Source organism: Orcinus orca, chromosome 5 (genome assembly GCF_937001465.1).
Source record: "Orcinus orca chromosome 5, mOrcOrc1.1, whole genome shotgun sequence".
Taxonomy (NCBI): Eukaryota; Metazoa; Chordata; class Mammalia; order Artiodactyla; family Delphinidae; genus Orcinus; species Orcinus orca.
Window position 1 is genome coordinate 11,320,166 of NC_064563.1, and position 27,829 is coordinate 11,347,994.

Genomic DNA, 27,829 nt, shown 5'->3' on the forward strand with positions numbered 1-27,829 from the left:
GAGAACTTAAAACTGTCATTGGGTCTGGTCTTTCTTACATACAGAGTTTTATATGTGTAGAATTCTAGTGGCTCTTACATTTTAGAGGAAATTCCAGATCTATAAAAAAATAGAAATCAAAACTGTTATATTTCTGTTAAATTTTATTTGGAAAAAAATCCTTTGAAATAAGAAAGGCAAATGTTACTTTTAAAATGTTTCAATTGCATGAGGTTAGAATTCTGCTCATTTAATCTCATCCCGCTAAGGAAACCATTGCTGTCATTTTGGTACATAGTTGTGTGAGAAGATATTGCTCCAAAATTTCTTGACTTTTTAAAACCTTATTCAGAAGAGACTAAACTAAATTAAAAGAGAAGAATTATAGGTGAATTAAAGAACTGTCAGTACTGAATCTTAATGTATAAAAAAAGGCATGTGCCCTTTTTAAATAAGTGTCTATACCTGTTGATTTCTATAGCCACATGTTGGTTTACAGAGGTATCAGACATTCAGTAGCTACAGCCACAGGTGGCCATTGAGCACCTGAAGTGTGGCTGGTCCAAACTGAGATGTGCTCTCAGTGTAAAGTATACACAAGATTTCAAACACTTTGTACGAAAGAAAGCATGTAAAATATCTCTATTTTTTATATTGATTACATGTTAAAATGACAACATTTTGGATATACCAAATGAAGCAAAATATTATTACATTTACTTTCACTCTTTTTTTTTTTAACGTGGTTGCTATAACATTTTAAATTACATATGAAGCCTGCATTTGTGACCCACATTATATTTCTGTTGGACAGTGCTGGTCTAGACCATCCATGTGTACACATACTTCTGTTTTAGTAACAATATCACCTTCTCAGATAGAAAACCCTATTGAATGACTTTAAACTATAACTTCTGATGTTATTTTCTTACATTTCAAATACTATTTTTCAACATCATCTTTTGATTCTTTCTTTTCCATCCCAGTACAGTGGCACTTTAAACTGCCTCTCCTTTTGATACTAGTAAGTCTCCTAGGAATTTAAATAGGCCTCAGTGAAAGCAATACTTGAGCCTCATTCATATGTTCAAGTTAGATCATTATTCCTAATAATGGCTTTAAGTGCTTAGATAGATCAGCACTTCGTGTCTTGAATTGCTTGTCATTTCTTTATAAAGATGTTTCAAGAAATTGCTCCATGCATTCCCTGCTTTCATTGTTTTCTAGCAAAGAGGAACATAATCCTTTATTAATTTGTTGAAAGTCAGAGAAGAAAAGCCTTTTATAGTAACGAAAACAAAATGTTTTCAGGTACTGAGAATAAAGAACAAAATTGGTTATGAGTGATAGTCCTACGCGAGTTAATTTTTAAAATAAATCATGAATGCACTGTCAGTCTGCCAGTGGCTTTGACCTCTATTTCATTTTCCCGTTATGCTTGGGTCCAGGTTGTCATCAGCTACCAAGAGGAAACCTATGTAATTCCTAGAGAGCTAGAAGTTGCACTGTTAGACTTAATAGTATGGTAGTCATGGAAGCATCAGTTATCTTCATCAAGGCAATTCAGATTTGATTATTGTAGAACTGTGTTGAATACCAAACCAGTGGAGTAGTAGCTGGAGCTAAATCAAGGGATTGTCATTTTTGTCAGATGATTACGGCTGACTTGGAAGAGATATGAAAGGGTTGAGCTCTGTAAATATTCTCTTTTCAGCAGAAAATGAAAAGGTCCATCATGGCCTTAAGATGCAGCTTGTTAGCTTGATGAATTTCAAACTATCTAACCTTAGCAATTATGTACCCCCGCCTACATGCAAGTATATTCGTGCCTTGGGATTATGTCTCCAAGGACTGATATCAAAGCATATTGGTAATTTTCTATTAAGATAAAATGCAGCCTTTTTTATGTCTAGTTAGATCTCTCAAAGGACAGGGCATGCTCTGGTTCTAAGTCCTAATTATTAACTTGAGTTATATGTTCAGGTAAACATTGGAACACATTTATTTATAAGTTTTTAGAAACTATTTAAGGAAAAATATATATAATTTAACCTTTCAGAGATGATGGTATTCATTTAAGTTATGCTATTAACGTGTTACATTTTTATAAACTGAAAGTGTATTTGGTTAATTTGTATTTGCCTGAGGCACTTGATACTTTTAAATAATAGACATATTAAATAATAGCAACCTATGTAAATAGACACACCCAACCTAATGATTCAAGGACATTTCTGCAAGTTTATAAATAATACTACATGCCAGAAAGTACAATGTGTTGCTGCTTTTATGAAAATGTGCATTGGTCAGTTTGCTTTTGTATTTCTACTACCTGGGCACTTATTAAACTCCTATATGAGAATAGATGACATAGAAAGTGCAAACTTCAAAAGAATTGCTGAATTCTGAAATAACTCATTCATTTTAGGAGAAGAAAGACTCGGTGTGCCATCTAGTGGGCATACATAGCACTTTGGTTATCAAAAACTAACTTGAGTTTTGCTCTTCTTCAAATGCAGCTTTCTTGACACTTTGTGTCTCCTAGGCCTTAGGCATAGATTATGCTGGGGTTAATCTCATATAATATTTCAGTTTTGTTGTAATTTTGTCTGATTGTATTTTGGAAAGGCATATTGAAAATGATCAAAATTATCGAAAAGAAATCTAATGAAAGGAATAAATCTGTGTGAACTATGAAACAGGTAAAAAGAAAATGTATTAAAACAATTTCAGTGTTTAATCAGACTAAGATCAGTTAAGGCAAAACTTCAACACTAAAAACAAACAAACAAACAAAAAAACAGGGAGCTCCCTGGCAGTCCAGTGGTTAGGTCTCGGCACTTTGACTGCTGTGGCCCAGGTTCAATACCTGGTCAGGGAATTAAGATCCCACAAGCCATGAGGCGCAGCCAAATTAAAAAAACAAAAAAAACCAAGCACATTAATTATTAAACTTCATTATTATACGTATTTTTTTCTGAAAGAATATAAAAACAATTGTTTCATTCTTTTATGTGTTAATGTATAATTTAAATAGCTTTATACATTTTAATTTACTGCTTCTTTTTTTCTATAGAGAAATCCAAGACCAGTGACTTATCAGTTCCATCCAAATTTAGATTATTACAAAGCCCGAGGAGCAGACCTCATGAATAAAAGCCGGTAAGTCCTCTTTCTCTGATGAAAGTCACTAAAATATTCTTGGAGATCGTCAGGAAATGTTACACATTTGCTGAAAATAATTTCCCAGATTTGAGTATACCAATGGTTAATGCATGTAATGAATCTTTGTAAAATAAATTATCTGAGTTTTTTTCTAAGGCATGAGCAAAGGATGTATGTTGATGTCAGTGGTAAGGTGAAAAATTAAATAAATTTAAGAGTACTTGTTACAGATTGAAGTTTGGCAACTTTGTTCTTCTAACACTAAGAAACCTGAATAAATTGTGCCTGCTTGCGCAGTCTCTTTCTAGACCCTAGCTGTTGATTGAAAAGAAGCAGTTCTATAATATATGTTTAAATTATTTCAGTAACAAAATTAAAACTGGGTTTCCCAACTGTCTTTAGAACTACACAATAAGCTTATAAATGCATCTTGTGTGTGCATTTGTGATTACATACATAGAAATTTTAAGGGTCACTGTAGGAATAAAAAAAACATTAAAATCCTACTTTTAAAAGAAATTAACACTGGCATAAAGGGTTGATGAACAGTTTTGCTCTTTCATAATACTATACTCAGATGTCTCAAGAGTTAACTCATCAAACCAGAACCATCTCAAATTAGAACATAATTTCAAAATTTACTCTGGTAGACTAAAATGTTAGTCATGATAAATGCTGCAAGTTGTCCGAATTTTCTTCCTTAAGCATTTTGCCTCTGTGCTAGCTTTTCTTCAGTAGAATTCCAACAACCTAAATATACATGGCTGGAGTACACATACATGATGTGTTCTGCTCTTACTTGGAGAGTTTTAAAAAAAGACATAATTCCTGACACATCGAAACTCATGTCTGAGGGGTGAGAGGATTTTATAAGAAAGCAGCTAAATTTAAACTTGCATTTTGAACCCTTAGTGTCACGTTATTTTTAAATTACCCATCCTTGATTGAAGTCTGTCTCATGTTTTGAAGGGGTATGTAATTATGAGACCAGTTCTGTAGCCCACGAGGCTTCTGCGAGACTCTTTTCTGTTTGTTCATTTCATCTGATTCTTGGTTCACAAATAAAAGGTTTTTCCCTATAGTCACTTTGTTCATTTAATTTAACAAATTCTTCTTGAGTGCCAGACTCTCAGTATTCTAGGCATTGGAGATAGTGAACAAACCGGACAAAAATCCTAGCCCTCAGGAATCTTACAGTCTAATCACTTGTATTTCCTCCCTGTCAAGTATTTAGTTTTGATATGTTTTTAAAAAAGTATATTTTAGGTACTTTCTTCATACAAGATCTTTCCAGCTGGAGCTCCTTCTTCTCTCCCCTAATCTCCACCCTGCACCCCCTGCCCACCACCTCCCCCAGGTTAGTTTTCACAGGACGGCCTGTAAACTCTCAGTTTCCAGCAGATTAGATCACACTCCCACTTGAACCTCCAAAGGCTTCCTAATACCTCCCATAATCCAGTCTTCTTCCCTTGCCCCTCCCCTAGTGACCTCATCTCCTCCACCCTCCCCTTCTCTTCCCTCTTGCTTGAGCTTGCCTGGGGTCATAGTGCTTCCCTGTTCTCCTCCCACCTCCCCTCTTCCTTTTCAGCTTCATGATTTATGGCTCAGCACAAATATCTCACACAAGGCAAGCCTATCTCTCTCTCACAGTATTTTTTTTTTTATTGACATATAGTTGATTTACAATGTTGTGTTAATTTCTGCTGTACAGCAAAGGGATTCAGTTATACATGTATCTACATTTCTCTTCCACTATGGTTTATCACAGGATATTGAATATAGTTCCCTGTGCCATACGGTAAGACCTTGTTGTTTATCCATTCTCTGTATAATAGTTTGCATCTGCTAATCCCAAACTCCCACTCCATCCCTCCCCTCCCCACCCCCCCCCCCCTTGGCAACCACAAGTCTGTTCTCTATGTCTGTCAGTCTGTTTCTGTTTTGTAGGTAGGTTCGTTTGTGTCATATTTTAGATTCCATATATAAGTGATATCATATGGTATTTATCTTTCTATTTCTGACTTACATCTTCTTTTTCCATTCATCTGTCGATGGACATTTAGGTTGTTTCCATGTCCATGTCTTGGATATTGTAAATTGTGCTGCGATGAACATAGGGGTGCATGTATCTTTTCGAATCATAGTTTTGTCTGGATATATGCCCAGGAGTGGGATTGCAGAATTATATGGTAGCTCTATTTTTAGTTTTTTGAGGAACCTCAATACTGTTCTCCATAGTGGCTGCACCAATTCACATTCCCACCAACACTGCAAGAGGGTTCCCTTTCATCCACACCCTCTCCAGCATTTGTTGTTTGTAGACTTTTTGATGATGGCCATTCTGACTGGTGTGAGGTGATACCTCATTGTAATTGTGATTTGCATTTCTCTAGTGATTAGTGATGCTGAGCAGCTTTTCATGTGCCTGTTAGCGATCCATGTGTTCACACAAGCCTCTCTTGACCTCCCTTTTGTCTTCACCTCCCCTGGTCACTCTCCACCCCACTGCCCCCATCTTATTTTCATAGCATTCTTTACTCACAGAAGTCATAGACGTATGTATCATCTATCTCCCCAACCTCCCCACTAAAGTCAAGCCCCCTGCAGGCAGGTCCCTTGTCTTACTCACTACTTGAGGGCACCTGGATAATCCTGGCTGGTGTGGGGAGGTTACTCAGTATTTGTTGCATGTATACATGATTCTATTTTTACATCTTTCAACATCTACTTTTTTTTTTTTCCAAAAAGGAAATAGACTGTACCCTTTCCTTTTTCCCCTTCATGTTTTATCTTTCTTCCATTTAGCTTCCTGTCCCAGCATTTTTCTTCTCAAAAATGTTGGTTCTGTTTTATGTATTTCCTTGTAAGCACATTGAGATTCTTATACAAAGTAACACTGTAAGGATGCAAGGCAGATTTCTCATCATCACTGTTGCAATTTCAAAGCTTGAAATTGAAACTGAACCAAATAAAGTGTAGTGTGTGAAGACATCACAGACCAGCAAATGAGGAGAGAAAGAGTTCAGAGATGGTACTGGGAAACTTGACAAATCTTTTGAAAAGGTATCAACTTATAAACTTAACACACACCAGAATAAACTCTGAGTTAATCAAAGTTCATTCAAACAAGCAAACATAGAAATAAAACACAAATGTCTGTCTGACCTCTAGTTACTAGACTTTTTAGCCTTAAAAGTAATGGAAGAAATCACAAAGGGAAGGACTGGTGGATTTTACTACACAACTGTTTTTAAGTAGATGTCAAAAATAAAATAAACTGAATCAAAAAGGAAACAGAAAATTGGGAAAATATTTGTAGTATAAATGACTGACAAACTATAATATCATTAATGTATAGAAACTTACACAGTTCAGTAAGAAACACAAGATCTGTTTCAGGGGCCATCACACCTCCTGACATACTCCTCTCTGCCCAGAGGTTCTCAGCCCAGGTTCATGGCTTTACGTTCCATTTATGACTAAAGGGTCCTCCACTTATATCTTCAGTCTGACCTCTTCCCTTGAACTCCAGACTCACATGTTCCAAACTAAACTCTTGATTCCACCTCCACACACCTGTTGTTCCTCCAGTGTTTCTGCATCACAATGAATGTCATGACCCAGTTGATCAAGCCTTAGAATTGTCTTTAACTCTTCTTTTTCTCTGACATCACACGTCAGGTGCATCAGCAACTCCTATTCAAACTGTATCCTGAACTAAGCCACTTACCTCTCTCTGCAGTGGTGGCACCAAGTCACGGGGCCTTGCCCATCTCACTGCCACGGTCTCCTAACCCATCTCCCTATGCAGGTCCAATCATATCACTCTTCTGCTCAGAGCCCTTCCGTGGCTTCCCAAAACATTTGGGGTCAAATCCCAAGCCTTTTCAGTGGTCTGCAAGGCAGGCCCTACATGATCCTGTCTCTCCAACCCCACCACCCTGCTCTCTTGTTCACTGGACTCCAGCCACACCGGGCTGCTTACCATCCCTCCAGCTCTCGAACAAGTTCCCACTTCAGGAGCTCTGAGCTCGCTTTTCCCCGTGTCTGGGTTCTTCCCCAAGATTCCACATGGCACACTTACTGCTCAGTCTGTGTTCAAATATCGTCTCTTCAGAGAACCTCTCTTTGACTGCCCTGTCTAAAATAATGGACCACTCTACTCTGTCCCTTTAATTTGCTTTGTTATTGTTTTTGTGGGGTTTTTTTAATAGCTGAAATGGTATTTTTCATTTTTTATTCAGCTTTTCAGTTTGTTTTTATAGTTTGTTTCTTGCATTGAAATGTAAACTCTGCATGTTTGTCTTGTTATCTGTCTTATCCTCAGCACCTAAAATAGTGCCTAGAATATAGTAGGCACTCAATGAAAGAAGGATTGCAAACAGCAAATAAACCTTTAAGAAGCTGTTCAAACTCATAATTAATCAAAGAAATGCATAATTAATTAAAACACCTATAAAGCACTGTTTTTCACCCTTCAAATTAGCAAATTAAAAATAAACAAGGCAGAGGTAAGTAAATCATCACAATCTACTGTACGGCCTAGGCCCATAGTTAATAATACTATATTGCGTACTTAAAATTTGCTAAGCGAGTAGACCTTAAGTGTTCTTATCACAAAAAATAAAATAAATAAAAATAGTAGTGATAAAGAGGGTGGGAGGAAACTTTTGGGGGTGATAGTTAGGTTTATGGCATAGATTGTGGTGATAGTTTCACAGATGTATACTTATCTCCAAACTTATCAAGTTGTACACTTTAAATGGGTACAGCCATTGTATGTCCGTTATACCTCAATAAAGTGGTTTTGAATGAATGAATGAATGAATGAATGAATGGGCAAGCTAGCACCAGTGAAGGTGCACGGATATCCTTAGTCACCAATACAGGGAGTATAAGTTGAGACAAGCCTGGTAATCTTGCCAAATAGTACTCCTAATTCTGTATGTAGCCCTTATAACTACCACATTATTCCCCAGAGGTTTGTTTATCCTGCCACTACTTTAGCCATGATCAGAAACTATTGTAGCTGCAAAATCCTTGGGAAAGTCCCCCTTTAGCTATTTAATGCCTAAGATGCTTTTACCAAGCTGGACCCTTCAGCCATAATTAGCCTTGCAACTACTTTCTTAGCTGTATAGAGGCTATTAAAGAGTTAATGCATTGGGACTGTCATTGAGCAGCAAGACAGGTAGTGGGGATGGTCTAGAGGGAATTTATATCCTCATGGGGGAACCCCGAGCAGGGATCAGTTAGCAGAGGACAGGCAAGAGGCAGGCAGACACCTGGAAAGCAGGGAGCTAATACTTGCTACGTCTAGGGCAATGGACTTCTATTTGTGTTGCTTATCCAAATGAGGGATGAGGATGCAAAGATGACATGTGATTTTGAGATAAGAATATCTCTAGAAATCAAGAAGCCTGATTTCTCTTCTCTGCTTTACCATGGATTGCTATAATTAAGTCTTTAAACGCAAGTGCCTAGGTATTTTAGTGGTAGATTTTCCATTACGTGTGTGGGTAATATTCACTGTGCTCTGATTTTACTTACTTGCAAATTTCTCTTTAAAAATGGGAATTGACATTTTGTTATTCATTCAATTTTTGAGCTCAGAACAATAATTTAACACTCAAATCCTGCTCCAATTTTGTCCTAAAATAACCATAAATTGCTGCTATACATATTTAAAAAAAAAAAAAAAGCACATGTAAATTGTGACTGGTCTTCAGAAAGACCCATCTAATTTACTCAGGAATCTATGACCACTGAAATGCCCAATTGAGAAGTCATGGAACAGAATTTAATAGTTTTTAAATACTGCAACCTCTTATAATAAGAGTAGAATCTCATACCTTCTTTATTACAGAACATTCATGGATTTTCTGTTTTGAAAATGACCCAACGCAATTTCTCAGAATGTGTAGTTTTTACCTGCTCTGCAGAGGTGATGAAATAATCACACCTGAGCTGTCAGCAGTGACTCAAGGCCACATGTCACTTTATCTAGTGGCACCTTTTTTTTTTTTTTTTTGCGGCATGTGGGCCTCTCACTGTTGTGGCCTCTCCCGTTGCGGAGCACAGGCTCCGGACGCGCATGCTCAACGGCCATGGCTCACGGGCCCAGCTGCTCCGCGGCATGTGGCATCTTCCCGGACCGGGGCACGAAGAACCCGTGTCCCCTGCATTGGCAGGCGGACTCTCAACCACTGCGCCACCAGGGAAGCCCCTAGTGGTGCCTTTTTACAGACTCCACAACTATAGGTCTTTTAACTTGCTTAAGCAATTTCACATCACCAAAGTTAGATATTTCGCTTGATTAAATGAGACCTTGGTAGAGATGGAAGAAACCAAGCTCAGTTCCTGATCTGCCCACTCACCAGATCAGCAATAGCATTCTATGTGCTAATATTCCCAGCTTTCCTCTGCCTTGTGTCAGAGCTTAAACAACTTAACTGATACCAATAATGAAAGATTCCAGAATTAGAATTCTGGCAGGTACAGGCCTCTGGCAGGCCTCTACAAATGGCCCCTTGTCAGGATCCCTGCATGGGATCCAGCAGGAAGCCAGGGAAAGATGATTCTAATAAGAGTGTTCGCTGGGCTTTGAAGATGTTTTCCACATTCCTCAGCTGGGCTCCAGTGACGAAGTAGTGATGGCGTCCAGTCCATTTTCACCCCAAGAATGCCTGATGGCCAATAATTTTCCATCTCTCCTTGGGATCAGGATCTGCCTCAGCTTAGGAGCGTTCTTCTCAGGACCTGGCCTAACAAGAATGTCCTAGAAAGTGCGTGATCCCAGGAGGCTCAGGAATTCTTCTACCAGTTGTCATCTTATGCTAGAATTTGAGCTTTGTGAGAACAGGGACCACATCTGCCTCTGTCATTGCTGTTTCCTCAGTACCTGGCACAGAGAACACATTCAAATACTGGTGAAATGATTGAATGCTTTCTAGCCTCATTTATAGAGGAACCATATGGATGTCAGGGACTGAATCCTAGAATCTTCATATTGCCAGGGCCTAGCACAGTACCTGGCACTGTTTCTAGTATTCAGTGAGTATTTAGTTTAATGACTGAATAAATAAATACTGTTTTGAATCCCTAAAAGGCATTATAAAATTCTTCTGGCCAATTTCCATTTTATATGGTCCACAAGATTTTTAAATTAGGCTTTATTGTATTTACTCAGAAGTATTTTATTGCTAAAATATGGTAAAGAAATAATATGCTAATGATATTTCCCAAGTCATAAAGCCAAGAAGTCCATTGTTATAGTCCCTTAGTAGTTAATTGGCTAATCAGAATTTTAAAGGACACTGATTTCTATATAAATGTAATTTTGTGATATTTTTGTGCTCAAATAAGAGTTTATGCTATAAACAATTCTATGTCTGAAATGCTCTTTCTCTTGTATCAAAGAGAGTTGTTAATTCCTAACCAATTAAGGTAAATTGGTAAAACTATCTCCTGTTTAGGGCAGAGTAAATAACTCTTTCTCCTGTTTTAAAAAATTTAAGTGTAATTTGTACACAAAACACAGATCTTAAGTGTTCAGTCTGATGAGTTTTGACAGCTGTGTATACCCCTGTAAGCACCATCTAAAACAATATATCTGGAGTGAACATTTCTTTCACCCGAGAATTCCCTGGTGTCCCTTTCCAGTCAATTCCAACCCTTCATCCCAAGGCAACCACTGTCAGATTTCTATTACCTTATATTAGTTTTGCCTTTTCTTGAGCTTCCCATAAATAGAGCCACACAGTATGCACTCATTTTTGTCTAGCTTTCTTCATTCAGAATAATGTTTTTGCAATTCATGCGTGTTCTTGCATGTATCAGTAGTTTCTTCCTTTAGATTGTTGAGTTGTATTCCACTATACAATGTATCACAAGTTGTTTATCTGTTCTCTTGTTGATAGATACTGGGTTATTTCCAGATTTGGGGTGTTATGAACAAGACTGCTAAGAGCATTCTTGTACAGGTGTTTTGATGTTTTTGTTTGTTGTTTTTGGTTTTGGTGTTTATCTTTCCCTTGGGTAAACACTTAGAAATTAAATTGTCCTAATGGATAGATCTATGTTTAACTTTATAAGAAACTACAAACTGTTTTACAAAGTAATTATACCTTTTTCCACTCTCATCAGGAATATATGGGGGTTCTAACTGCTCTTCATCTTTGCCAACATTCGCTACTGTCAGTCTTTCTGGTTTTATCTATTCTAGTTGGTGTGAAAATGCTATCTCATTGTGTTTTAATTTGCATTTTCCTGGTCATCTTTTCATAGAATATTGATGATTTGTATATCTTCTTTTGTGAACTGTCCAGGTTGTTTGCCTGTGTTTAATGGGTTGTTTGTCTTTTTATTCTTGATTTGTAAGAATACTTTATATATTCTGGATAGAAGTCTTTGTCAGATAAATGTACTGCAAATATTATCCTCCCCCAGTGTATGGCTTGCCTGTTCATTTTCTTAGTGATATCTTTTGATGAGCAGAAAATTATTATTTCAGTGAAGTTTCTTTTACCAGTTTTTTTCTTCTGTGGCTAGTGCATTTTATTTTCCTATTGAAGAAATCTCCTATCTAAGACTCACCTTAGTTTCCATTGTTGAGGGTCCTTAAGACCACGCTCGGCTTCGAAGTTTCACTAGAAGGACTCACAAAACTCAGAAAAGCTGATAGACTCATGTTTATAGTATACTGTGGCAAAAGATTATAGATTAAAATCAGGAAGGGAAAAAGGTTGGTGTTGTAGACTGAAAAAATGCACAACCTAGAAGGTGAGGGCTATATTTTATTCGGCGGACTTTCTGAGGTCTTCAAGCCAGGGAGACAGGACTCTCAGATCACTCTGAGGGACTGCTCTGAAGAGGCAAGGGGGGAGCCAGGATATACAGTAGTTTTGCAACAAATACCAGGTGGTCGGAACATCAAAAGTTTACTGTTAATTAAAGAAAACCAGACATCTCACATTAAAGAATGGAGCGCTTTTCTGTGTATGGGAAGATGCAAGAGTCTGGGCTCACTGAAATCATTGCTCTGATATGCACTTCAGCTACCTGGGGCCGGCATCCTGTGCTTTCTCATCCAGGGTCTCCTCAGGGTGCACCATCAGGCTGGCTGCAGCAGTTGACTGCTAGATGGTGGGCATTCGGTTTCCATCCTGAGTTTCCTCAGGGCTCACCATTGGGGAGGCTACAATGTGATGGCTTGATGGCTGGAGCATCCTCTATTTACTGATATGGCAGGCAACATTTTTCACTCAGAGTCTTAAGAGAAACCAGGTACAACTTTCCAGGTGTCCACTCCCAGTGGACTGCTTAAATCTCCTGGGAACCATGTAGGGCAACACATGTGAAGTGTTGCCAACCAGGGAAGCTCACCCAGGACTTGGTGACCCCAAGGTTTGTTATTAGAGGTCAGTCATGTAGTCATGAAGCAGCCATGTGACTAACATTAGCTACTCCATCTCCAGTTCCCTCCAGAGGTCAGACTGATATAGTGTGGCAGGGGCCCAGGTTGAACAAAAACAGACTTTTACCATAAATCTGATTGTTAGCATAAACTTTGGTGTGGCTCAAGGCCCCAGGTCTACAAAGACACTTTTATCAGGTTGGATATTCCAAGGGCTAGAGGAGGTTATCTCCCAGTTGTCCCTCGAGGTCCAGTCCTAAACAACATTGGAATGTGCAGGATTGGGACAGTCCAGGCCCGCTGAGTTAGCCCTTTACTGTACAGTCTCAAAGGTATTCTGTATTCTTCTAAAAGCTCTGTGGTTCTAACATTTGTATTAAATCTGTGGTCCACGCCAAGTTAATGTCTGTGTGTGGAGTGAGGTAAAAATTAAAGTCCATCTTTTTCCATAAAGGTATCCAGCAGTTCAGTACCACTTGTTTAAAAGTCTTTCCTTTCCCCATTGAATTAAATTGGATCCTTGGTTGAAAATCAATTGGCTATATAGATATAAGCCAATTTCTGGACCTTCTATCCTTTCTCTAGTACCACACTAACTGAATTATGTAGCTTTATAGCAAGCCTTGATTTTAAATAGCCTGAATCCTCCAACTTTATTCTTTTTTTTATTATTTTGGCTATTCTGGGTTCTTTGCATTTCCTTATCAATTTTAGAATCTACAGGTCAACTTCTATAAAAATTATTGGGATTTTGGTTGGAATTACACTGAATCTATAGATCAATTTGGAAAGAACTGATACCTTAATATTATTGAATTATCTAATCCATGAACATGGACTATCTCTTCATTCAATTAGTCTTCTTCACATTCTCTCAGTAGTGTTTTATAGTTTTTAGTGCAGAAGTCTTGTATATTTTTTTTTCAATTGAGAGAAAATAAATTCCTCTTTTTTTCTGCATCTAACCCGTTCCCTTCCATGGCTGTACTTTTTTTAATGTGACTGTTTCCTTGGACTTTTATGTGCACTCACACATTTCTTTATCTTTATTGGCTCCCATACCTCCTTCCTTAAAACCCTTAACAGTTGATTCTTGATACATGTTAAGTACAGCTGCTTGTGATTTTTTTTTTAATTGTGAAGATATATAGTGATTCTCAAAGTGAAGGTAGAGAGGTGAAGAGGGCAAAACTCCCCACCAGGTGGGCATCTCAGAACTTTATCCTCTTCCATTCTGATGTATTTCCCTAGGCCAGAGACTCCCATGAGCCACGGTTAACGGGAGAGATTTGTATCCCTCTCAGATACTGGGTCAGAAAATAAATTAGTTGGAAACCACCACTCTAGAAATAGAAACCTCAAAATTTATTCCTAGAGATATGTCTTGGGGAGTTTATCTCATGATTTTATACAACCACGATTAATGTGTAATTGCTAATTAGTTGTTATATTAAACAAATATTACAAATTGTGTTCGGACCCAATTAGGTGAGCCCTACAGTCTAGCTTATATCCACCCTCTCATGAGGGCTAGCTTTTCTATCCCTAACAAGCACTCCTTTTGCTTCACATAACAGTCACAAAGATTTACATGCCACACGCAAAATAACCATGGTCTTCCTAGATGAAAGGAAACATGTTTCACTTGAAAAGCAGATTCCTAAGGAATAAGTAATAGCAAACTAACTTTTATCACATAGTTTTTATAAAGGCCTATAAAATCTTGAGTTTCTGGAGATACGGAGAGAGTTCATTTTCTAAGATAATAGAAACCTCACAATATGGCAAACAAATTAGAATTACATATAGATGTCTTTCATTGAAGCAAATTCGATACACTCAACCTTAAAGGTAAAGAATTAAGAAAGTTGGAAACCAATTCATTTTATAGAATTGAGACCTTCAGCTTAGAGAATTTGTGAGTAGAAGTACATCATGAACGTTAGCTCAAATGTTAGAATCATTTGGAAAAGTATTATTTTGCAACCATGGCAAATGTTTTAAATTTCCAAATAAAAGATGTATATAATAAGCATTCTGAAAGAGGTAAATATGAGTCATAATCCATTCAGGGTACATCAATAATGACAGACTAGAAAATTACAGAGGTGCCAAGAGAATATTTTTTCTATCCAAAAGCCAAAGTCTCATATTTATATTTACTTTTTCCAGCTACTCCTTGCACTTAAGAAGATAATTTTAAAGTAAGTTATATGTTTTTATGATGGAAAAAAGTATAGGTAGGATGAGGTGAGAATATGATAGAAAGAAAAGGAGATTTTGATGGAAGGAGAAGGAAAAGAATAGAGAAAAAAGGCCTCAGAGGGAAGACGAACATAGAGGAGGAAGGAGAGGTGAAAAGAACAGAATAGAAACTGAGGGTGGAAATAAGGAGGCAGGGCAGACAGGTAGGCCCCTGAGTTTGAGATGGGTTTGGTGAGTATCCCTCAAGGGCCCACACTATCATTCAGGCCTCTTTTTGGTCCTGTAATCTTAGCAGGATGGTGAACGTGATGGTAGAAGCCATTTGGCTCAGCTGATCACAAGCTGTCAGAGTCAGAAGGGGCTTTCACTGAACCCTGCCTCTCACCCATGCCAGGGTCAGGGAGCCTGTGTGTCTGAAAATGATTTTCTAATCTCTACTTACACAGTTCCAGAAACGGAGCTTTTACTATTTTAAATTGAGCCTGTGAAATCACTAGAAAGGATTTCCTGTGTCATAACCTTTTAACTGTCTTCTGTTACTGTCTGTAACTTTTGTAAACTTATTTTTTAAAGCCACGCGAAGAAGCGCTGCTTTCCCTCATGGCAGCTCTCACAGTACTGGAGGACTTGCTCCCCTGCTTTTTTAGCCATTTCTCTTCCATCGTAATTTTCATACCTCCCTACTGTTCCACTCCATTTCATAGACACAAAATTCAGTTCTGCCAGAAATTAATGCATCACCAAAACAGTCTGCCATGATTGTACAGTTAGTTACCTCCTGCAGTGTAGACAGTCAGCTAGTATTTCTAGCTACGTATCATATTTACTATTAAAGGAAAACGTGTTTCCTATAAGAGGTTAATATATACTTACTATATATAGATACCATATTTACTTTTGAGGGATAATTTCACAGGGTACAGAATTCTAGGTTGGTGGTTTTTTCTCTCAACACTTTACATATTCATTCACTGCACTCTCTTCTTGCATACGTGGTTTCTGAGGATAATTAGAATGTTGTTCTTATTTTTGCTCCTCTATAGGTAAGCTGTTTTTTTTCCTCGGGCTTATTTCAGGATTTTTTTTTTCCTGTGATTTTCCATAGTTTAAAAATGATATAACTAAGCATAGTTTTTTTTTGGCATTTTTCTTGCCTGGTGTTCTCTGAACTTCCTGGATCTTTGGTTTGTTGACTGACATTAATTTGGGGGAAATTCTCAGTCATTGTTTCAAATATTTCTTCTGTTCTTTTCTCTCTTTCTTCTTCTGGTGTTCCCATTATTTGAATGTTACATCTTTTAGGGTTGTCCCACAATTCTTGGATATTCTGCTCTGCTTTTTCTGTCTTTTCTGTTTGCTTGGGGAGTTTCTATTGAAATATCCTCAACCTCAGAGATTCTTTCCTCAGCCATGTCCATCAATAATAAGCCCATCAAAGACATACTTTGTTTATGTTACAGTATTTTTGATCTCTGTCATTTCTTCTTTTTTTTCTTAGAATTTCCTCCCCTCTGCTTATATTTCCTATCTGTTCTTGCATGCTGTATACTTTATTCCTTAGAGTCTTTAGCATTTTAATCATAGTGATTTAAAATTTCCAGTCTGATAATTCCAACATCCCTGCGGTATCTGAGTCTGGTTCTGAAGCTTGGTCACTCTCTCTCTTCAAAGTATGCTTTTTGCTTTTTTAGTACATCTTTTAATTTTTTTTTTTTTTTTTTTATAGTTGGACATGTTGTACTGGGTAAAAGGAACACCAGAAATAAGCCTTTAGTAATGTGGTGATAAAGTGTGGAGGAAAGGCAGCATTCTATGGTCCTATGATTAGGTCTCAATCTTTTAGTGAGCCTGGGCTTCCAGACTGTGAACTTGACACATGCCTCTCAGCTGCAGCCCCCACCAACATCAGGTGGAACAGGACGGCTAGAGGGGGCTGGGGTTGGGTACTTGCCTTCCCCCAGGTCAGTTAGGCTCGGCAAAAATCCCTGTAGGTTGGACTCTGGTTAAATATTTCTCCTGAGGGCAGACCATTTAAGAAGAACAAGATGCTCTGGTGTATTTCAAATGGTTCCTTTTCCTCTACCCCTGCCAGAAGCACAATTTTTCTCCCATATTTACCTGGGAGAACCTGGTAGAGCTCCAGGAGGGAAAACTCGCTGAAGTTTGGGCTGCCCCTCCACCCTCCTGACTGGGTCCCCTGGGAGATTTTAACTCTCAAGTTTGTCCACACTGAGCTTCCAGCAATTCAGCCACAGTTCCAATTTCCCTACCCCAGCACTGGTTCTTGTGGGTTTCTGCTCTGGTAGGTCATGATCCTCTGTATTCACCCGTCACTCTCTCCAATCTGGGTGACAGCAGTTTGCCCTTTGACCTCACTTCTCTTATGGATCTAAGAAAAAAATGTTGATTTTTTTTTCAGTTTGTTCAGCTTTTTACTTGTTGTTAGGACAGTGTAAAGACTTCCAAGCATTTTACACACTTGCCTGGAAACCCAGAAGTTCACTCATCTAGAATTAATGTACCCCAAGAATCTTATTTTTCTCCTGCAACATCATTATGGGCTCAGATTAGCCTTGTAGACCAGACCAAAACATTCATTTTGGGGAGCTTGACTTTTTGTTTTTTAATATGAACTCACGTTAATCCATGCCTCCCTATTCTATCTGTAATGAGCAGTTGTCAAAAGTTTTAACCTAAGTGTATAAGCTTTTATTTATCTTCATTAAATTTTATGTGTTTCATTTATTTCTCATGCTACCCTATTGAGAGTATTTTAAATTTTGATTATTTTATCTGATGTATTGGGTGCCTCTGCAGCTTTTGGTCTAAAATTCATAAGCCCATGTTCTCTTTCTTCAAGTCTTAAAACTATAGGATCTTCTATCTCAAAGGGACACAAAATATCATATAACTCAGCCCCCATGGTTTAAAGATAAGGAAACTAAGGTCCAGACAACAGGCTAAATAACTCTTCCAAGTTACGGAATTCAGTGACAGAAGATTATGACCTTAAAAAAAAGACTGGTGAGGAGGTCTGTGAACCAAGTCTGAGACACATGTCACCAGAGGGGTGCTAGAACATTCAGCAGTACATGTGAGGTAACAGTTGTTCAGCTATAAACTAAGTGTGTATTATCCTCCATTACATCCACTGCACCTTGATAAAATCCAACAGAGGTCAACACTTCAGATTAGAAATAAAGTTGTCTTAGAATGACTTGTTTTTGGTGAACCAGACTGGCTACTTGTAATAAACACAACCATTTCCAAGTAATTAGTAAAAATATTTGTATAAACCAGTCTATTTTACAGTTTGGTTTCCACACTCCTTTTGAAAAATCAGAATATTTCCCCACTTCCATTCTTCTGATATTTCTATTTTTATTTAATAAAACAAAATGAGTAATATACTTAAGACAAACCCAACTGTCTAAAATTTTAAATGTATCTAAATAACAATTGGATCAACGACTATTTGAAAATGTGGGGGAAAATCTTTGATGCAATTGCTTTATTTTTTTTTAATATTTATTTCCTTGGTTGTGCTGGGTCTTAGTTGCGGCAGGCGGGCTCCTTAGTTGCAGCTCACAGGCTCCTTATTTGTGGCTCACCGGCTCCTTAGTTGTGGCATGCGACCTCTTAGTTGCGGCATGCATGTGGGATCGTGCAGGGGCCCCCTGCATTGGGAGCGAGGAGTCTTAACCACTATCATTGGGGAAGTCCCGATGCTATTGCTTTAATCAGATGCAAATATGCAGCTTTACATGCTTTTATTGGGAAAAAGAGAAAATGAATAAGTGAATGAATGAATGAACCAAGGATTCAACCTTTGGGAATATAGATAAAATAATTAAAAATGAGTTGAAAACTCATTATGTGACAAAAATAGAAACAAGCATCTAACAACATTTTATTGCAAGAGGAGTGAAATAAACAAATATTAGATACTTAATATCAAACTTGAAAGAAATCTGTAGGTAAGAAGGAAATAAATCAGGGTGGTGAAAAGATTTGGTTACCAGGAAAGGAAAGAAGGTTGTGGAGAGTTTTTACAGAGGTGATACTTTTTTTTTTTTAAGCTTTAGAAAGGATTTAGAAGTTGAATGAGAGCAGCTCATGATCCTGGGAATTAAGAAGGCATTGGAGACCCTAGAAGCTGTTTCAGTAAACAGAGTGTGAGTTAGAAAGCCAGGCTGCAAGAGATCAAGTTGGTAGGAAGAGGGTAGAAGAGGCAGCAAGAGTCACCCACTTTCAGAATTTCAGAAACTGTACAAAAAGGGCCCAACAATGAAGCCAGGTTGGGTTCTGGTACAGGTATTTCGAAGGATTCATGGATCTTCAGGAAGATGCCTCTGTTGCTGCTGATTTAACCCACTGAAGAGGCTGTGCTAAAAGAAAGTTCTTGGCACAATTTCCAAACAATCCCTCCTAGGTGGTACTGTTTTTAATAATAGTATGTAGTGTAGACGACAGTAACAAAAGACTTTGATTACACAGAGCCAGTTGCTCATTAGATTTGGTGTTCAATGTCTTATTAACTCCAAAGCCCTCTTAGCATTTCTTTTAACACTATTTACACATTGCCGCCATCTTGTTTTGTTTTGTTTTGTTTTTTGTGTTTTTTTTGTGTTTTTTTGTGGTATGCGGACCTCTCACTGTTGTGGCCTCTCCAGTTGCGGAGCACAGGCTCCGGACGCACAGGCTCAGCGGCCATGGCTTACGGGCCCAGCCGCTCCGCGGCATGTGGGATCTTCCCGGACCGGGGCACGAACCCGCGTCCCCTGCATCGGCAGGCGGACTCCCAACCACTGCGCCACCAGGGAAGCCCCATTGCCGCCATCTTTAATCCAATCCAGTCCGGTCCTCACTGTCCATCAGATCTCTTGACAACTGCATTAATTTTCATTAATTTAGCACACGTGACTTGACAGCCAATAATAATTGTTGCAGAACGTTTAGTATGTCTTGCGAAGACCGCTGCTGCTAATATTTAAGATGTCTCTTAGCTAACTTTGTCATAAAAGTTGTCATGCCTGAAACACAAACAGTGGGCAGCATGCTTAGCATGCTTGCTCTAGAAGTACATGGGTTATAATTGTTTCTACCTGAAAATAGTCACCTTCAATAGTTGTTTTCAAAATTCTTCTTATTCTTCTGGAAGCGTGGGTAGTGGATGAGGGGGAAATTGGTTGAAAACAAAAAACGTTCAGAAAAGGAAAACAGCGCTCATCCTCTTTTAAGAGCTATTCAGATGAAAAATGGTTCGGCATGAGCTTGATCTGTGTGTTTTTCATGGTTTGTAGGAGTAATGAAGATGCCATAACCATAGTCTCTTGCTAATGCTCTAGCAGTTTCTTAGTACTTTTATCAACATATGAATTTTAGAACTGGCAATATGGGAATTTGACTAGTACATTTTTGTTTATAAAAAAAGAGTAACAACATTATAACTTCTTCATATCCGTGAATTATGGATCTTGACTCGCATACAAGCGCAACTAAAATGCAGTGGAACTTCAGTATCCTAATAACTCTTCTTTCCACTGTGACTCGCGAGAAAGGGGGATGCACGCAGGCTGCTGAGTGCACTGCAGTGCCAGAGGTGAACGCCTTCTGAATCCAGAATTTATGAGTTCTTTACATGTCATTCATTCTTTTTCTCAATAAACATGTATTGAGAGCCTTCTCTGTTGCCAAGCTGTAGTGTCTATACATTGAGAGGTCTCTACTTCCTTAGGAAGCGTATAAAAATTGGAAATAGGGCTTCCCTGGTGGCGCAGTGGTTGAGAGTCTGCCTGCCAATGCAGGGGACATGGGTTCGTGCCCTGGTCCGGAAAGATCCTGTATGCCGCGGAGCAGCTGGGCCCGTGAGCCATGGCTGCTGAGCCTGCGCGTCCGGAGCCTGTGCTCCGCAACGGGAGAGGCCACAGTGCTGAGAGGCCCGCGTACCGCAAAAAAATAAATAAATAAATAAAACATTGGAAATAAGTGGTGCATCATCACTATATATCCTCATCTCCATTAGGAAACATTATTTTCAATAATTTTTCAAAGAACATTAAATAGCTTTGTTCTTTAAAGATGAAATGATGCAAAACGAACCATTTGAAAAAGGATTTTTTTTCACATTTCATGCGTTATAAATGAATAGCTCGTTTCTTTTATAAAGCAAATTCCAGGTTTTAAATTTGATTTGTCCAATCTCTGAAGCAATATAAGTTTCCCATACCTAGCCCATAATATTAGCTAGGACCATTAAAGACTTTATGGAAGGAAGAAGCATACTGTTCTTTGCTTTTTATTACAGAACTCTGGATCAGTTCTGTTTTAGCGCCCTATCTAGTAACAGCAAGGATACAGCTGTCATATAAAAAGTAGGAGAATTACCATGTAAGTGCTGCCAGGTAGATCTGAGAGGACGAAATGATGGCAAAATTCAAGGTAACTAAAATCATAACAAGTGGATCCCTCAAACTTGATTTTCAGTTTCCTACTTTTATGAAAAAGAAGCTAAATGCGAGAAAACAAGCTTCTATTAATGATCGGGCAGTAAAAATGCAAACTTTGATATTGACATGGTCAGCCTCCTACAACTAAAATAATTTATAATCATAACTGGTCTTTCACGTAATAGCCCTGAGATACTTCAAGATGATGAATCATTTGGGAAGTAATCATTCATTTTAGCCAATGTTGACTTGGTGTCCTCTATCTGCCAGACAGAGCACAGGTGCTGGCAAACCCTGGTTTCCGAGGGAGGACCTGTCTGAGAGGGAGCGGGGAGTGGAGGGGAGTTGACTGCTGCTGAGACGTGGCGCGAAGTAAGGATGGACCTTTGCTCTCCGGAGTCATTGGTGACCTCCAGGGGTGGTTTCAGAGCGATGGCAAGGACGCCACAGCCAGACCTTAGTGGGCCAGGACTGGAGAAGCACAAGTAGCACATTAAGACACTTCTGAAAAGACGTGTTGTGAGGAGGGAAAGAAGTAGGATGGTAACCAGGAAGGAATGAGGGTTCAAAGGAGAAGTTGGGAGACACGCTTGTGCGCGCGCACACACACACACACACACCCCACGGTTGTGTGCTCATGGGAAAGATACGGTAGAAAGGGGGAAATGGTGATGCAGGAGAGCAAGATGCAGGAGCAACAGTCTCCAAAGGTCAGAGCAGATGGGATCTCCCCGCACGTGGGGAGGCAGACCGTGGCCAGGAGCAAGGGACGCTTCCTCCATGGGAATAGGTGTAAAGGCTTAGACTACAGGTAGACGCCTTTTAACACATATTTCTAGAACACCAGTTATGTTCTAGGCGACTGGCAACATGGCAGAGAGACCGAAGTCCTGTCTCCATGAAACTTTTATTCCAGTGGGGGTTGGGGGAGGTGGACAGATCATAGCCAAATAAGTAAAATATGTAGTATGTCAGATGATGCAAAGCGCCATCAGGAAAAGTAAAGCAGGGACGTGGGGAAGGAGGATACGGAACGCGGGGGCGGTAGTGTGGGGTGAGGGTGGACTCAATTCTCGTGGACGAGAGCCCTTGATGTACTTCTGTGAATTGACTTCGTGGCTCTCAGACACATTTATTTTTCAAAGTCAGATTAAATATGGCCTTGTTCCCACAGGCCAGAGTTTGTGGGAAATCTATTCTCAGCCTGGCTTCCCAGGTGCCCCCTTCTGTGGGTTACCCCAGACTCGCCCAGCCCTGTACCTCTCCTTCAGAGTCCTCATCACAGGTTTTAGTCATACATCTGTTTATGTGATTATGTGATGAATGTATTTTCTAGAATCTCCAGGAGGGAAACTATGTCTGTTTTGGACAGTTGCAGTGTTGGCTATAATGGGCCCTGTTTGTTGAATGAATGAATGAATGGAAAGTAAAAAGACTATTTTCCATAAGCCACATCTTTAAGAATCTTGTTGTTTTCTTATCCTGTGGTCACTTTGAAATTATCACACCTCACTTCATGTAGCTGATCTAGACCTTTTCCAAAGCAGGTAAGGTATGTTTTTATATCAACAGAGCATGTGAAATAGAGTTGTCCTCTAATTTAAACAATGTCTCTCCACCTAATTTGTTTTTTTACAGGACTAGTGCCAAAGGTGCTCCCCTGAATATAAATAAGGTCTCTACTAGCCTGATGAATTTTGGAAGAAAGTTGATTTCTCCGGCAGCGGCCCCGGGCGGTGTGGATGGCCCAGTATTGGGAAGCAGTGGCGGTACCTCCTCCCCGGCTGTGGTTCCCACCAGGACCCTAGCAGAGGCCCCCAAGCATCCTCTGCAGCAGCAGCAGAGGCTGATGAAATCGGAAAGCATGCCAGTGCAGCTGAACAAAGGTAAGGGAAAATACTGGTTAATCTAGAGGAAACACTCCCAAGGTAGCCTGGGATTTCCTCGCCTGTCTATGAGGAATCACCGTCCTAGAAAGAGAAATTAGTGCAAGACTTAATTTTTTAAAATCTGTTATAGTAGGTCCTTTTTAAATGGCAATATCAGATACTATATTGTTCTTAAGAACGTTTTATGAGGTAATTTGTTAAAGTACTTGTTTTAACATCTGTACCTTAGTATACTTGCATTTGCGTCCTGGTGATGCCCACAGAGTATGGCGTGAACTGTCACAGCACGGAACTTGACGTCAGTTGACCGAGATCTCTGCTAGCTTTGTATAGTGATGCTTCTGGCTAGAAGAGCATCTGAGATGGGAAGGTCTGGTACCCTGGGCTCTGCTAGTCACAGCATTTGTCCGTGCAGTTGGTTTGGAGGAAGCGGGTCACCAGGCTTGCAGTCCCTGTTCCACCTGCTTTACCTCCAAGGAATACAAACTAGAGCCCAAAGCGGGGAAGAGGCCAAACAGAATATCTCAGGCAGCAGAGTTAGTGTCTGAGTCCCTGCACTGAGAGAACCAGAGAACGTGAGAGCCGGATCACTCGGTTGACGAGTGTGCACTGCTGCTGGGAGTGCCGTCAGCGGCTCTCCTGCTGCTGGGACTCAGGTACGCTCCTTTCCATTTCAGGGCCTTTCCAGCGCTTCACCTGCCTCCGGTGTTTTGTTCATAAGGGAGCCCTTCAGGTTCTTACTTATAACCTTTTTCTCATTTTCTACTTATTTCCAAAGACATGTGAATTAAGTACCCCTAGTCATAGCCGATTAGAAACAGCCACATTTATTTTTAGTGATGGGACTCTGCTGTCTATACTACGGAAGCAAGAAATAGTAACACGATGGCAGAAAATCTACAAAAATCAATCCTAAGGCCTCACAAAGCATAGTGTCTGTGGCCAGTTAGTGTCAGAGCAAATACCCTCCTGACCCCTGCCTCATCTGTGTCTTAAAGGTGTCCCTGGATCATAGCTAAGTTCAGTAACAGGTGTTGACAATAACAATAGTAATATTGAATCTGTAAGAAGACCTTAAACCATGTTCCATATACTCTGTTTAAGAAGATTGCATCCAAAATTAGTTTAAAAATTAAATTATTGGCATTTAAACTGGTCAGAACTTAAGTTAAATGGACTCTTCTCCAATGATAGAAAATAATGAGTTTTTCAATAATAAGTGTGTGTTCTTCTATTAGTTTCATCATATTATCTATCATTGCCTATATGAAGAATTAGACTTTATATATTTAGTATTTAAATTTCTATTAGAATATTCCACTTACCTTACATACGAATATCTCTTTTAAAATTACATTCTTCTCTTTTTAATGTAGAACTATCACACATGATTTAAAGAATAGGAGACTTCAGATCATTAACATATTGTAAATGTATTTTAATGCCAGGAGACATGCCCACTTCCAGGATGGAAATGAATGTCATTTTATATATTTCTTAATTGTACTGTTTTACTGTTCTAAACAAATATGATTTCAATATTGCTTTGATAACAAGCTGTAGTCAGTAGTAGTTCTAACTGATGGCAGCAAATGAGTCAGAGAATCTCTTAATGCCGTTAAATTTTCTGAGGAACCAAGCCAAATGACTATAGAAATATAAAGTTGTGTCTCTAAGGAAATGTCAAGTATTAATATCACAGTAAGTGAGAAAGGAAGTGCATGAGGATGGAACAATTGATGAAAACGAAGTCTCCAGTTACAAGGAAACAACAGAGCACTTAAGCAAAGTATTTGGAACGTGAGCATCACTGGGGCATTTTGTAACTGATCCCTGCGCTGAACAAAAGTGGTCTTGTTTGGCAACTCTCCTTTTTATTTCTGGTTTGTTCTTGTCGTGTCAACCTACAAAAAGCTTGTCTACCTTCATATTAAAGGTATATCGTCCTGCTAATGCCTCTCCCTGCATGAAGTTTTGAATAAAATGGAGTAAAAGGAAGGAGAAAGGTTTATACCGGTAGAAGCGAGGGTAGGTTGATCCCCTTCCTTCATTCACTCTCCAGTGAACCACGGGCAGAGTCCTGAAGCTTTCAGACCCTTTTCCTCACCCGGAAATAAGAGGTTTGGGCTGATCCCTGGGGAGCCTCCCAGCTCCAAAAATCTGCGGTTCCTTTGGTAAAAGATACCAGCATGCATGGACATATATACACTACCAAACGTAAAATAGATAGCTAGTGGGAAGCAGCCGCATGGCACAGGGCGATCAGCTCTGTGCTTTGTGACCACCTAGAGGGGTGGGATAGGGAGGGTGGGAGGGAGGGAGACGCAAGAGGGAAGAGATATGGGAACATATGTGTATGTATAACTGATTCACTTTGTTATAAAGCAGAAACTAACACACCATTGTAAAGCAATTATACTCCAGTAAAGATGTAAAAAAAAAGATACCAACATCGGTTGCTTATGCTGGTGTTTCCCACAAGTGTCCTGCTGTGCTATGACACTGACAAATCTGCAGGTGTGTCACCAGGCCCGGGAATGAGTGAGCACAGTGTTTACCCTTTCGGAAGGCATGTGTTGGAATAGGGCTTCTGACTATCTCAGAACAGAGTTATCTACTTGGTGCCCTTTTTAGTGTACTCTGCTGGAAAATTTTAAAGTTGTTTTGAAAAGTGGTTGTTTACGCAGCTGGATATCCTTATGGCTTTCATAGGTTAGTTAACTCCCGATTACCTGTGCTTGTATAGGGGAAGAGTTCTACGGAGAAGCCAACATTCATGTAGGTGTCACTTGAAATGCCTTCTGCTGTTGGCATCTCTGTTGGGGCCGGGGTCCTGAAGGAGGGAGGGAGCACAGGTGATCCTCCATCATTTTCCTTGTGACATCCAATATTAAAATTAGTCTCAGTCTCTAAATATACATTAATAGGTGATCCAGGAGCAGCAGAGTGAAATGGGTAGCAAGCATAGAATTGAAAATTTTCAGATGTACAGAAAACGAGGCACACCATTCACCAGTGAATAGAGAGTTAACTATATTATGAAAATTCAGGACCTGAGAAGTTCCACGAAAAGTTGTTTATCACTTGTTTGGCATATGTACCTATTTATAGATTTTATTTCAGCTATAGGAGAATATAAATGCATGTACCGTTAATTGATAGGAATGGTCTAATTACAACCCAATAATTTCCAGGTGAGCTGGCTGTGCTGTAAATCATAATGGTAGCAAGTGGTCAAGGCACTGAGGGTTGTTATATAATTCAAAAATTGATTTTTGTTTTTTACTATTGTGTAAAAGCTACAGGGAAAGCAAATCTGTTAATCATACGTTATCATACATAGAAAATATGGTGCCTTTTAAGAAGACTTGTTTTTCAGCTCATTAATCTCAAAATAGCATGGGGCTTCAGATGCTGATCTATCCAGGGGATGATTCTGTCGACAGCAACTGTGCTTCATGTTGAACTTTGTCATCCAGGAAGGAAATCAAAGAACCAAAAAAATCTTCCTTCTCAGTGGTCGTGTACCTCGAATGCCTCTCAGTACTTCCTTTTCCTTTCTCTCCTGCATTTTTTAAATGTACTCCCTTTCCCCCCCCTTTTCCTCTGTTTTTTGAATTTGAACACTTCTTTATTTTAAGCATTTACTGCAGGTCCAATTTGTAAATGAAATCTCGCCTATAATAAGTATATCAAGTTTAAAGGGTATGCAGTTCACAGATTTATTTTTACATGTTGACATTTATAAGTGCATGTGGTAACTTATGAAATCTTTTCAATACTTAATATGAAATTAGAACTTGTTTAGGTCTTTATCTTATCACTGAAGAAATTGGTTTCAAGTTTAGTTAAAAATAAATTTTGTCTGTTGCAGGAGGAAATCAATTTCAGAAGAATGTTGACTTCTTAATAAAGGCATATAACTTACTTTTGGATAAAGAATTTTTTTAGAAAAATAAGAAAATATAAAATCATGCTGTTATTTATAGCATAATGAAATCTGCTCGGCCAAGTCTTTTGATGGCTAAAGTTCCCTGTACTTTAGACTAATAGAAACTTGTTTTTTTTCCTTAAGAAAAACAGGCACAAAAGCTTTTTAGGAAACACTTTTTAAAAATCAGTTTCTTTAAAAAATATTTTATATTTTTCTAAGATTGTGTTGTATTTTCTGTTTCACTGTACTTTTAGTAATTAGGTTGATAAGTAAAGTATTCCAGCATTAAATATGAAAGAAAAATTGATTTTCTTTTCCTCTTTATGATATCTAATTATTTTTTCTTATGAAATCCAGGCGATGTAGTTACAGGAAGCGATGCTCAGGTTTCTGTTCCTGCCCAGACCCTAACTGACCTCCCAGGTACAGTTACCATGGCAATGCAGTATCTCTTTGCCTGCAGTACTATCATTGCCTCTTCCCAAACTCCATTTTCCTTTTTGCCCACCTTCCATTCATGCTGTTTATCAGTTCACTCCATTGTTCAGCCACTGAGTGGCACTGTTGTTAAGAACAAAAGTCCCCTCTCATGTCATATCATGCTGATGCTGATGCCAAATCCCGTTAAGCTGTGGGGTTTTTATCAGGTTTGCACCAGCTTCTTTCCTTGCCGAAATATGGTCACTCTAGATTTTGTGATTATTTTACCACCACATTTTCTTTGGCAGCTCACGCTGAGATGTTCTTTCAGTTGTGCATAGGTGCTCCGTGACAAGATTTGACAAATTAGTTC

At 38.9% G+C, this 27,829-nt stretch overlaps 1 protein-coding gene across 8 annotated transcripts in view; it reads left to right on the forward strand.

Moving 5' to 3' along the window:
* The window catches only part of TBC1D5 (TBC1 domain family member 5), a 548,696-nt gene that overhangs the window by 449,866 nt on the left and 71,001 nt on the right, over positions 1-27,829 (forward strand). For 7 of the 8 annotated variants that reach the window (XM_049710184.1, XM_049710183.1, XM_049710191.1 and 4 more), the window contains 3 exons: positions 3,056-3,141; positions 22,852-23,099; positions 27,394-27,459. In XM_049710184.1, coding sequence (XP_049566141.1) covers positions 3,056-3,141; positions 22,852-23,099; positions 27,394-27,459 — 400 coding nt within the window. The remainder of the gene's footprint in view (positions 1-3,055; positions 3,142-22,851; positions 23,100-27,393; positions 27,460-27,829) is intronic. The other variant, XM_049710187.1, reaches the window with a different exon arrangement.